The following is a 12,921-nucleotide window of genomic DNA, read 5'->3' on the forward strand; positions in this document are numbered from 1 at the left end:
GATAATGGAAGGTTTTAAGAGGATGAAGTAAGGGTGGGGGCAGGGGGGTGGGGGGGGCAAGGTGAGCAATTACACGATCGCTTTGCCAATTTCTGGTCTAGCTTCTTTTTCTTCCTTTATTTCAAACTACGTCGCGAACGGACGCGGGTCGCGAGACGATGAATAAATAAATAAAGAAGACAGCAACGAATTGGACAGAAAAAAGAAAATCAATTTCAATTATGAGACGTAAGGACAATTTTTCTAAAATTGCCCTTGTTCTGCTGCTCATTTCATATACACGACACTTCATTTTTATTCTACACATGGATATCGATCGATAATTTTATCGATGGTCAGAAAGGAGAGGAAAAAAAACCAATTGGAATAGGCGAGTCGTTGCCAGAATGAGAGAAAGTTTGGGTTCGGGTGAGGATCGAAATAGGGGAAAGTGAAGAAGGTTGGGGGCGGGGGGGGGGGGGAAAGTTCGGGTCAGAAGTTAAATACTTGGGGGGATGAAAACGAGACGGAATCCCGGTAGCGTAGTCTAAACACCGCAGCACCTTGTGTCGCGTATGGTTAATTAGATGGATTAATTTAATACAGAGTAAATAGCTAATGACCGCAAAATTATATAAAAAATGAAAGAAGAAACTCCGCGTCTTATTTTCTTTCTTTTCGTCAACGACTCGCTCTCTCACACGTGTGTGTATACGAAAAATCGAATGAGAATGAAAAAAAAAAACCTGAATAAATAAAAAAAAAATTAGAGTTTACGAGGGATGGGAGTGGAGGGGTGGAAAAAGTGACACATGCGTTGCAGCTGTTTAAAGATACGTGTACACGAAACGCCTCTTCGCCCTTTTTTCACTCGTGTATCACACGTACTAGATATACAAATAAGAAGATAGAAATGGGGAAGAAGAAAAAAAAATGGAAGAAAAATAAAATTTTCAGTAGTAACAAAATAATATACATACTGTCACAGATATATCTTTATATACTCAAAATATGTACGTCGCACAGGGTAGAGAAGTGTGAACGTCGTCTTGTTATAGAGAAATCAAAACCATGTAGGTATATATATGTAACGTGTACGTTATACTTCGATGACGAGATGAGAAGGGAGTAAAGAAAATAATAACGATAATAACGATAATGACAGACCAAAGGAAAAAGAATCAACTTTCCTTACATTTATTTTTATGGGGGAGTGAGCCGGGGCTGGGGTAAGGAAATATCTCTGTCGAGATAGAGGGAGCATAATTTAGTTTCCATTTCTATTTCTTTCATTTTTTTAACAAACGTATTGTATATTTTGCCTATCGTATCGCAAAGGTATCGGTCGAGCCAGCGACAAAAAACCCGTGATCGCGATAATGAGTGTACACGTATACGCGTGTGTCGCCGCGTACGTGCAATTACCTTTAATCTTTAGCCTTTTCTCTCTCGTTTTTCACGATACGTATTTTTTTTTATTTTTTCCTTCCCTTTATTTTTTTACAGCGTCAAACATGCAGGTTATAATATACTTTACGCAAGGACGGAGTTTCGGTTGATATCGATCTTGCATCGAGTCCTTATAAAAATTAAAAGGAACCCTCGACGCCCCCCACCCCCCACCCCCTACGGGTCACTTTTTCCTCAAACCTCTCGCGGGTGTAGCACCTTATTGCACGTGCTCTCGAAGATTAAAGATTACAATTAGTTATTCGGTAACGAAGGTTTCTTGCCCACCAATTACCACGCCCTAAGCTTTCAGCGGCGGCCTTCACCCCCCCGATCACCCCGTTGCCCCGTCGTTCCTAATTCCATTGCACCGCTTCGCGGGGGAGGGGAACGCTAAGGTTGCCAGGGGCGTTCGACTGGCTATTTTTTTTTTCGTACGGGGAATCCCCGAAAAATTATTTTGACCCCTCACGACCTCTCGCTAAGTTTCTTACGCAGAGGTTCTATTTTTCTATTATGTATATCTTATTTATAAGAAAATTAAGTGAAACATAAAGCGGTACGGTGTGAGGTGCGATGTGAAATGAGGGGGCGATGAACGTGTGCGTTTTCAAAGATAGAAAAGTAGAAGAAAAAAAAGGGGTATGCTCAGCTATAAATAGCCGATAGAAATAGGCCCCGATTTTATAAATATACGTATAAGTGTGTATAAATAGTGGAGTGGAAATATTCGGTTAAAAGTGGGGCCTATTTTCGTCGTCTCGTTTCCCAGCGTTCGGAAGCAGCGGGGATAATTAGGAGAGAAGAAAAGCTCGACGGAATCAAGGAGGAAGAAAGAAGGGAAAGGGAGCATGGAGAACGTCGAAGTTTCTCCCGGAGTATTCGCGCCCTTCGAGCGAGGCAAAGTGTATACATGTAACCGAAGCGAGGGTATAAGAGCAGAATTGAGAAAAACGGAACCACCCGCCGCGTAGTTAGCGTCTGCGGGTGAAACGACGTAAGGGTGGAGTGCAACCCGCTTATGCGGCGCGGATGCTGCAAGAGTATAACGCAGCGGCTCTTTTTGACTCCGATCTTCGTTTAGGTCCTAGAATAATCATCGTCAGCAGCAGCAGCAGCAGCAGCAGCAGCTGCAACCTGGAACACCAGACTACAAATATACCCAGCGGGTAGGGGGATAGGAAAGTAGACGCCATTAGAGAACAGAAAATGAGTTGAGTAAGGCTGTGCGGTGCGGAGCTTGCGGAGGAGGAAGAGAAAAAAAAAATTAAAGAAGAAAAACGAAAAAGAAGCTGCGAAGCGAGACAAGACGTGCGTTGTGTATAACGTGTGCGTAGAAATGCATATGATTTTTCCAGTTTTCATTTTTTATTTGCTCAATTTTTTTTTTCTCTCTTGTACTTTGTAACCTACACCGCCTCCTGCTGCTGCTGCTGATGATGATGATGACGACGACGTTGCGCCGCGGTGCAACGGAAAAGATGAGGGAGAAAAAGGAGTAAAAAAATCGACGAAATAAAACTAGAAGAAAAAATTAAATTGAAGTAATTACAAAATGAATACGTAGCAGCTCTACGTTTCTCGAGTCAAAGCCAAAACCGCGTTGAAAAAACCGAAAGTAGGTTACGGGTTACAGAGAAAATATGTAATGGAGAGGAAAAAAATAAATTGAAAAACCAAAATGACGGAGGAATTTTGATATTCCATTTTTTTCCCATTTTCTACTTCGAATCGAAACATTTTGCCGCATCGCGAGATACATTATCATCGGTGATATTATAATATTATGATTTTCATTAGCAATCTATAACTAATTAAATTAATACATAAATTAATACAGAAAAATTAAGACGTATCGATTGGTTTTAGTCGTAGACCCACTTTGCTTCATCGCATTTATGTGTGGAGCGAAATATTCGAACGAATTTCTCGATTTAACAGCAAACCCAAGCTTGGCTGGAGTCAGGTAGCCACGGGCGCGCGGTTTGTTTTGAGGCGTCACCTTCAGGGCTGAGCAGAGGTGACGTCTCACAACAAACCGCTCGGGATATTATCCGTTTTAGCCGGGATATTATCCGTTTGCGAGGATACGTACGGTGTATCGACCAATAGGAGTTCACGGCGAAACCTCGTTTCGGTGTAAATATCATAATGTTCGGCAAAGTTCTGGAGCCGCAACTTCGTCGATGGCAATCCACGTCCGCCCCACTCGGTCTCGCTGACAGTGTCGATAGGCAGTTTTGAAATAAGAATCTCTACGAGAAAATCGTAAGGGGTACCCCTTGGAAAATTTTCAATTTTTGACCAAAATTTTTTATTCAAAAAAATTGATGATATGGCACTTTTCTTACGTATTTTGACCCCAGGAACACGAATCTGGAAGAAAAATTAATCTATCTCTGAAATTGACCAAGTTATCGCCAATTTTCAGCTTTTTGGGGTCAAAAATAAAAAATTGATTTTTTAGTATATCTTAATGTAATTTGAGCTCAGTAATCCGAATCTGGAAGAGAAATTGATCTATCTTTAAAAATGACCGAGTTATCCCCATTTTTTCGCATTTTTTGGCATAAATTTGAGGATATCTCGACGGGAAAAAATCGTAGCTCAATTTGGACAACGGATTCGTGTTCCTGGGGTCAAAATACATAAGAAAAGAGCCATACGATCGATTTTAAAAAATAAAAATTTTTGGCCAAAATTTGAGATTTTTCCAAGGGGTACCCCTTACGATTTTTTCAAATTTTGGCCAAAATTTTTTATTTTTTAAAATCGATCGTATGGCACTTTTCTTATGTATTTTGACCTCAGGAACACGAATCCGTTGTTCAAATTGAGCTACGATTTTTTCCCGTCGAGATATCCTCAAATTTATGCCAAAAAATGCGATAATTCGGCGATAACTCGGTCATTTTTGCAGATAGATCAATTTTTCTTTCGGATTCAGATTCCTGAGCTCAAATTACATTCAGATAGACTAAAACATCAATTTTTTATTTTTGACCCCAAAAAGCTGAAAATTGGCGATAACTCGGTCAATTTGAGAGATAGATTAATTTTTCTTCCAGATTCGGATTCCTGAGGTCAAAATACGTAAGAAAAGCATATTAAACCCAATGAAAACAATGATTTATTTTTTGCTCAAAAATCGAATTTGTTTTTCGGTCCTTCAAGAGTAATCTCACGTATAATCAGCTCAGGAATCCAAATCTGAAAGCTCAAATCATCTACTCATGCAATCGATCGAGTAATCATCAGGTGGAAAAATTTTTTTACTTGATAGCCCACTCGTTTGTTGAATAAATAATTAATTAAGTGGGGTATTTCCAACAATAAATTTTTTTTTTTTGGTCAAAAATCATTGGAAACATCGAAAAATTGTCGATTGTGATTGTTTTTTACTCAACTTCAATTTCAAGTAAAAAAAAGAGCATCTCATTTTTTGATTTCATACTTAGGACAATGATCTACGAATTGAGAAACGAAGAAACTTGAAAAACAAACTGTCAAATATTAAATCTTCAAAAACTTGAAACTTGGAAACATATGATTGGAAAATATTGATTGATTGAGAATTAAAAATCTCCTCCCTTGCATTTGTCTTTGGTAGAAGATTTTTTCATTCACATAGAGGGACAGCAACGAATATTTCAAATTTTTATTCCCACCGATTTGAATAAAATAAAAAAAAGGAGAATCATTTCTCTTTACAAGTGGCATGTACTTACACGTACGTACATCGCTCGCCACGCGCGGAATTATTACACGTGACTTGACCTAACCCAATCTAACGTGAATATAAATTATACATAATGCGTAACAGGTACCCGTACATTTGTTTAAAGGTACGGGTTTCCATATACATACGTCGTAAAAGACCGCGGGTCGTCGACGACAAGAAAATATACTTCAAAACGAAATTGTTTTCTTTTTTCAACGTCTTCTTTTTTTTACCCCGTTTCATCCCCCGTTCCCCCCTACCTACACCGAATTTCCTTCGCTAGTTTATTTCGAGTTTTATTTATTTTTTATACAATCACGAGTTCTCACGTTTGCTCGATTCGTTTCCCCCTTGACTCCTCCCTTTTTTTTTTTTTTTTTTTAATCGTCAAAATCCAGCTGTTCGGTAGAAACGGAATATAAGCTGTGATTTAAATATGGTGAGAATAAATATTCACACGCTCGGAATTTGCTCTCTTCCGATTCTAAAAATCTTAAGAATCAGTCGACGGATCGGTCCGGGTTCGCTTTCGCTCGCGGAATGTCTTTGAGATTCTGGTTAGAAAATGGAGGGTGAAAATCGAGAAAAAAAACGGGCTAGGAAGCGCGAAGGGGTTAGACCGAGAGCGTGAGGTATTCGAGTCGATTTATTTATACGCGTATATTTACTAAATAAAGTAGGTAAAAGCGCGTTGATATATTCGAAGTTAATGGAATTAAACGGCCCGGCGTTGACTGGGGCATATAAGAAGAAGGGACGGGGGGGTAGGGCATACGATACACGTCGCGGTAAAGAGGACAGTACGTCAAGTTGAGTAATTTGGTGTACAGCGAAATGCGACTAAATACCGCTTCTTTCTCTCTCCCCATCTCTAGACTACTTTCAGACTTCCAGACCATGTTGGGTAGGTACGAGGGGAAGACGGACGCCAGTTATCCACGGAATGCAAACGCGAACGACGAAAACTAACGGATGTGCTCCACACGTAAATGGAAGCGAAGCAAAAGAAAAAAAGGAGAGAATGAAAGAAGAAGACTTTGAGACGCGGAGGAAAAAAACGGAGCTCGCAACGTTCGCATTTTATTTGAAATTTTTCGGTCTTCTTCTATTTTTTTTTGAAAAGATGCGTCCGCTGCGTCTCGGCGGGGATGATTTTTTTTTTTCAGTACATACATATATTTTTCTTTCCCTTTTTACTTTTATTTGGGTTGTTTCCTGAATCGTTTATCCGATTTCGTGCAGTCTACGAGGTGTTATTTTCCAGATCCTCGAATAACCATACGGGGATATTAGAGGGCGGGGTAAAGTAGTGGTAGGTGTTCGTATATATGAGTGCCTATATTGAGTGTTCAGGTAGTCCCGTGTCCTGAAAATGTCAGAAGTAAACGCAAGGGATTTGGTATTATCGGGTTTCTGGGTTTCATACGTGGTCGGAATACGCTAAACGTCACTCTACATAATTCCCCAGGTTTTCCCAATAGGGATAGGACAAATACAAAGCCAACCCCTAAGTGGTCAGTTTCTCCTATGCTCGTAGCGTCGCACACCTGAAACGTACCCAACCTACTTTACACCTGGGCACACACGCCTACGAAAATCCACCTACGATCTACGACCCCGCGGGGCAACGACCGATCGCAAAAAAAAACAAAAAAATCCACGATCCAAAAATCGTTACGAACAAAAGTCTAATCGTCGATTCAAAATTTTCACCCCGACTGAAGCGAAAAATGAAGCAAAAAAATTGAGACAAATTGGGAAAAACGATCGCACGAAATACATATAAAGTCAAACGGAAGATTTGAAGATTTTGCGAAAAAGGTTTTTACCGTAATCGAAATATTGGAGCATCGGAATATTTGAGTTTTTAGGTTTCTGTAAAAAGAGGAGAAAAGAAAAATAAGAAACCGAGCTTCGGGGTGGCGGCCCGAAGGTCTGCTCATGTATATGCCACGTATGTAGCACGTAAATAAATATATATAAATATAACTACGTGTATAAAAAATATGTGTATACGTATATACCTCCTGCCATCGCGATGGAGGCGTGTGTAGGATATATGTACGTACATACACCTGTATATATACGACGGATTTGATAAATGCCATGACATCACGAGAGCAATTATCTCCCCCGCCTTCAGTTTCTCCTGCCCCCATTTTTTCCCCTTTTACCTTCGTCTCTTTTTACTTTTTACTTCTTATTTTACTCTCCGCTTCTTTTTACCTTTTTTTCCCCCCTCCCCCCGTTTCTGTTCCGATATAACGTATAGCTGCAGCTTTCGTCCGGCGAGTCTACCTACTCCATAGATTTCTTCTAGTCTTGCAACCCTTATTCGCGTGGCATCGTCATCGCTATTTATATCCGTAAATCCCGCATTGCTCTTTTCTTTCCCTCCTCTTTATTTCGCCAGTAATTTGAAAATTCTCACCTATCATCCCTCTACTTTTCCACCACTGATCTTCGTCATATTCCCTGCACCCTTCCGATTTTTAATCCCCAAATTAAGACCAGTTTCTCAAAAAAGAAAAGAAGATATTTTAAAAAATCACGAAGGGCAGATGCACGTTTTGGCGTGAAATTCGCGTGCGTCTCGCTTTTCCTCGTCGTATTCCAGACGGTTATTTTCTTTCCTTCCCTTTTTTTTATTAATATCTCTTCTGCATATCGCTCGATTTCAATGGATTCATACGTATGTCCAATACATGTACATGTACATAGATGTGTTCGAAATGTAACTGGCTATTTCCTGGCGCAGAATTCGATGCATGCGGTTTCCGGTTTGCATCAAGTTTCCCATTTCCCGTAGGGTATGGAAGCGCGTGGACGGGTAGCTGGACCTACGCGCCAGCGTACACGGTGACCATTTCCCCCGTCGAACAATTTCGCCGAGGAGATCAATCGCTCGACGTTAAACTGCAGTAGTCCGAGTCCTTTTCCTCGCTTCCTTTCATCTCCTTTTTCTCGTTTGTAAATCGTTCCAATTTTATTCCTTTGCCCGCGGTACAGGTATACAGCGTGTACGCGCGTACGAGAGCCCGTGTGTAAAAATGAAGGAAAAAAGAAGCTGGAGACGAATAAGACGAAAATAAAAGAAATTAGAGAAAAATAAAGGAAAATAAAGGAAAAAAAAAAAAACAACTTCGGGGCGGACTTTCGTAAGGTTAAATCCTCGTTTCCTGTTTCTCCTCCTTGGATTCCCGCACACGTGGGATGAGATAAAAATGAAAAGTTGAAACAGCCCGGTGCACGCGAGGACTCGAAAGCTCGCTCTGGCCGCCGGTTGGCTGGCTGCTCCGCGAGATCAAAGGATCGCCGAGCGAAATTTTAACAACGTGTGTACGTAAGTACAGCGCACGTACCTGGAAACGCGCACGCGAATGACGGGCGCGTGAGTTGTTTTTTTTTGTTTTTTTCAAATAATTTTTTAAGAGCAGCGAAACGTCGGGGTTAACTTTCCCGAGGAATCGACGCGGTATAGACGCGGAGGTTGTTCGCTCGGTTTGCTTTCTGTCTCCGGGCGTAATCCGAAAATAAATTCATCTAGAAGATAGAGACGGAGTAGAAAAAAAAATAGAGGAGAGTAGAGGAGAAACGAGACGGAGGAGCGGGGGGGTACAGGATATGGGAAAATAAAGAATAGGGATAACAGAGAGGTAAGACAATGCCTCGTGTGGTGACAAACGAGCTACGAAACGAGACGAAAGGAGGGCAGCGAGGAGAGGAGAGTGAAGCGAAGTAGAGGGAAAAGGAAGGGAAACGAACGATGAACTAAAAGTAAGACCGCAGAGCGCGGCTGGATAAATACGTCTCGGCTAGATGTGTTGCAGCTATTCCTACCTTTCTACGAGAGACGAGGACTCGGTCGAGTGAAAAAAACTCCTACGTTTTTCACCCCCTTTTCACCGTCGGTCTGTCCCTTCGTTCTCCATCCACCTCCCTCATTTTCTTTCTCTTTCCTTCTTTTTTTTTTTTGTTTTTTTTTCGTTAGTCTTCCCCGTCTTTATTTTTCGCTTTATTTTCTCCCTCGGTACACCCTTTCTGCTGCGTATGTACAGAGTGGTCTGTCAAACGTTGGCCAATTTTTTTTGAAATTCCTTTTCTTGTTTCAAACATTTGCAGAAGTCGTTTTCAAAAAATTGCCATCTCAAATCTTCAGTTCCGCATCAACGGACGGCGAAATTTTTTCAATTTCGGTAATTCGTCGGGCGACGCGGATAGTCATAAGAAAAAAAAAATAGATAAAAGCGTCGTTCGTCTGGATTTAAAAACCGCGAGAAATGCATAAGAGCTCGTGCGCATATTAACCTTTGAAAATTGACCATTTTCTTTCTTTCGTTTTTGTCTCGTTAGAGTTTTTTACTTTGGTTATTTTTAGTTTTTTTTATTTTTTATTCTTCTTCCTGCCCACCCTGTGTGTATATTTCCACGTACGCAGGGGGGTCGGGTGGGGGTATGGGGTAGGCAAACTCGACGTTGTATTTCAGGAGAAGAGGTGTTTTTTTTTTTCTGTTTTTTTTTGTTCAAACCGGGCAATATGCAAAGTGCACCAACACCGAGGAACATATTGCAGTGGCCGTTATACAACCACCCTTACATATATCCTGGTGCCTTATACTCGAACTTTTCTTCTCCACGTAAAATCCCTTCTATTTTTCAAAGTCTCCGACGCAGTGTTAGAAACGTATTAAATTTTTCCACGTAAAACCTCGCGCGGTTACCTACCCCCGAGTGATACCTACATTATTGGGATGCTGCGCCAAAATTTCACCCTAACCATCCTTTTTCTTTCGCCTACTTTTCTTTTACTCTTCACCCATCGTAGGGAGGTATAGAAAAGTTCAATATCTTCGAATCGATACGAGTATCATAGGTACGAGAGATTTTGAAAAAAAAAATTTTTGCAGGTTGTTATTACCTTCAAAATCAGCTCCCTTCCGGTCGAAATTGGGTGGCAGCTTCGAACTTCTGCTCTGCAACAAACAAAAACACCAAATATTGTATTTTCGATTATTTTCATTATCTGAATTGATTAGATCGAAACTTTTTCTTTTTTTTTCTTGCTCCACCCTTTGAGGAAAAGCTATCCAGACGTGGGCATCGCCACAGGTCAGCTATACAGTTGAAATCTAAGGCGCATATAAAGTGCTTCGAAAAATTTACTCCACTGCAGTCGCAGGTATCAACTGTACTGAAGGGATTCCTTCAGCGCAAAAACCGAACGAGCGCACCCCAGTTCCACGGGCGTGTAAAAAGCATGGGGCACTCGGTTCACAACCCCTAAAAGAAATCGCCTCGTTCTATTTACGGAGTTTCGTTTGTCGTGCCTACTTCTCACTATAGGTACGCGATCCGCCGACAACCCCGTACAAAATAACCCTGCCCTCTCCCTCCCTCCCTCTTCCCTCCTCAGACGGCCCGATGCGGAGGGTGCAGAAAGGGTTTCAAATTCCCTCGAGAGTCTCACCCTATTTATTCGAACAATCCAACGCGCTCGGTAGCAGCGTTCGCGAAAAGAAAAGAAGAAAATTATCCTGCCGAGGACGTAATTAGTCGTGTGAAGAAAAGAAAATGATCGTGAAAAGAAGGAGAGGAAAAAAAAGGGGGGCGAGAGGTCGAAAATTATTTTTTTTTTTTTTTCGAGTGGGTACAACGGGGCGAACTATTTTCGGCTAATAGACGCGGTAGGAAAACGTCGTTTCGCCGAAGTTTTGGCGGTTGATGTACGACGATTTTAAAGTAAGGTAGGGAAACAACGTATAAATTAGCCAATGAATATGCACAGTAGTAAAACTGGAAAACAATCGTTTTAAATATTCATACGGGACTCTCTTGCGAGAAAACGAGAGTGAGGAGGGGACGGGGTAACCACCCCCTTCTACCTCGGTCCGCTACTTTGCCTCCGCCGCCCCCCCCCGGCCTCCCCCCTGCCTCCCCCCCAGTGTAAGCGCGCAAGCTCTTGGTGAAGAGACACTTCAGACAAACGGCTTTTTGTTCTCCTCTGAAGTTGAGCGGCGTAGGTACGCCCGCCTACACTGCGGGGAAATACCGGGCGAAACCGGCGAACTCGCGGGCTCGGGTTTTAGCGGCAGAAACCCGGAGAGCGAAAACCTATGGGCCAGATGGATAAATTTATAAGCTTTCAAAACGACGAGCTTTCGCCTCCGGTTTATAACCCGCGCGGACGTAACCGCCCCTCGGATACCCCGATGCACCGCAACGGTAGGGGGCTGTAAATCGTCGTAGGAGCGTTTTTGAAAATGCCCAATTGGAAAAAAGGGGGCTACTTTTGCTATGCACCTTACCAATTTTCAGACGATAAAACGCTCCGTAACGTCCCAGCTAATATTCTTCGACGTATCGAGGTGCGGGCGTACAATACGGACCGTTGAGAATCCCAGGGGATTTTTTAAGGTTTCGAATCTCATATCTACGGAGCATAAATGGCCGAGGGGAGATGCGGACCGGGATATAACGTTGAGAGCTGAAAATCCCTGAATCTATCCGCCTTCGACACCGTGAGGAGGTCTTAAAGTAGTGTAAGTATCAGAAGTACGTATCCGTATGTACGTAAATATACCGGGGGTGCCAGTAGTAACGAACCCCGTCGTCGCATCCGATGGAAAATAAAATTCCGAAACGAGAAGTCCTCAGCCATTTTTTGATCAGACGCCTGGATAATCGATCATGAATTCTGATCAAAAAATGGCTGAGGACTTTTCGTTTCGGAATTTTATTTTTCATCCGATGCAACGACGGCGTCACTTACTTCCGGGACACCCATACATTTTCTACGTACGTACGTAGCTGCGATACATGGAAGCACGTGGGTTATATACCCATATGCCGTGGCATGTACGGTAGAGATATATATATGTATAAGGTGCCGCAGGTTCTGGCTTAACCGAAACCCAGTTAAGCTTTTTCGATTCGGAAAAACCAAAGTCTTCGCGCGTCGTTTCGGGGTGTCGGAGGAAAATAGGTATAGGAACTAGCGGGAGATGATAAAAAAAGAGAGGTGAAAAAAAAAAAATGGGGGAGGAGGGGGAGGGTAAAGACAAGCCCGCGAGAACGGCAAAAATAAAGAGGAACGTTGAAAATTTTGCGGAGTTATACGGGGAGGGTGAGAGCGCAGAGGTGAAAAAGGGGGAGGAATAAAATAGAATAGAATTATATATGTGTGTATATATATATATATATGTATAGGTAGAAAAGGAAAAGTGCTTATGCAGCTGAGAGGTTACCCTCCTATCTTAAAAGTGTGTTCTGCTCTCTTCGCGTTTTTCTAAACCCCCCGGCCGCCGCCTAGCGAAGCTCTAACCCTCCTTCAATTTCCTTCCTCTTTCTACTTCTCAGTCTCGCTTCTCTCTCCCTCTTTGCTTCTTTTTTAAAAACCTCCTTCCTCCCCGGCTCCCCAACTATCCTATAACTACACACGCAGAAGTCATTGACTGCAGTCTGCGGAGGACGTCAGCCGGCAGACCCCGCAGGGGGTCGCGTCACCGGGATTTCGACTTTTTTATTTCTTTCTTCTAATAAAAATTCTTCCGCCTCTGAAATTTCTCTAATTCGCCGAACTTCGATGGGCCGCGTCCAACTTTTTTTACAACTTTTCACCCGAATAATAAAACTGAACGTTTTCGCATAGATATGAATTGAAAGTTTCTCTTTTTTCTTCCCCTTTCCCCTCTACTCGCCACTCGCGCCGGTGGTGAGAAATAGTTAACTTTCTTGAAAAGAAGGGAAGGGAAAGAAAAACCGGTATATCGGAT

At 42.1% G+C, this 12,921-nt stretch overlaps 1 protein-coding gene across 1 annotated transcript in view; it reads right to left on the reverse strand.

Annotated features, from left to right (window-relative positions):
• The window catches only part of LOC105690744 (irregular chiasm C-roughest protein-like), a 172,855-nt gene that overhangs the window by 52,880 nt on the left and 107,054 nt on the right, over window positions 1-12,921 (reverse strand). Inside the window, exon 6 of the mRNA XM_048657255.1 lies at window positions 10,068-10,122. Within this exon, the coding sequence (XP_048513212.1) occupies window positions 10,068-10,122 (55 nt within the window). The remainder of the gene's footprint in view (window positions 1-10,067; window positions 10,123-12,921) is intronic.

This window comes from Athalia rosae, chromosome 6, assembly GCF_917208135.1.
Source record: "Athalia rosae chromosome 6, iyAthRosa1.1, whole genome shotgun sequence".
NCBI lineage: Eukaryota > Metazoa > Arthropoda > Insecta > Hymenoptera > Athaliidae > Athalia > Athalia rosae.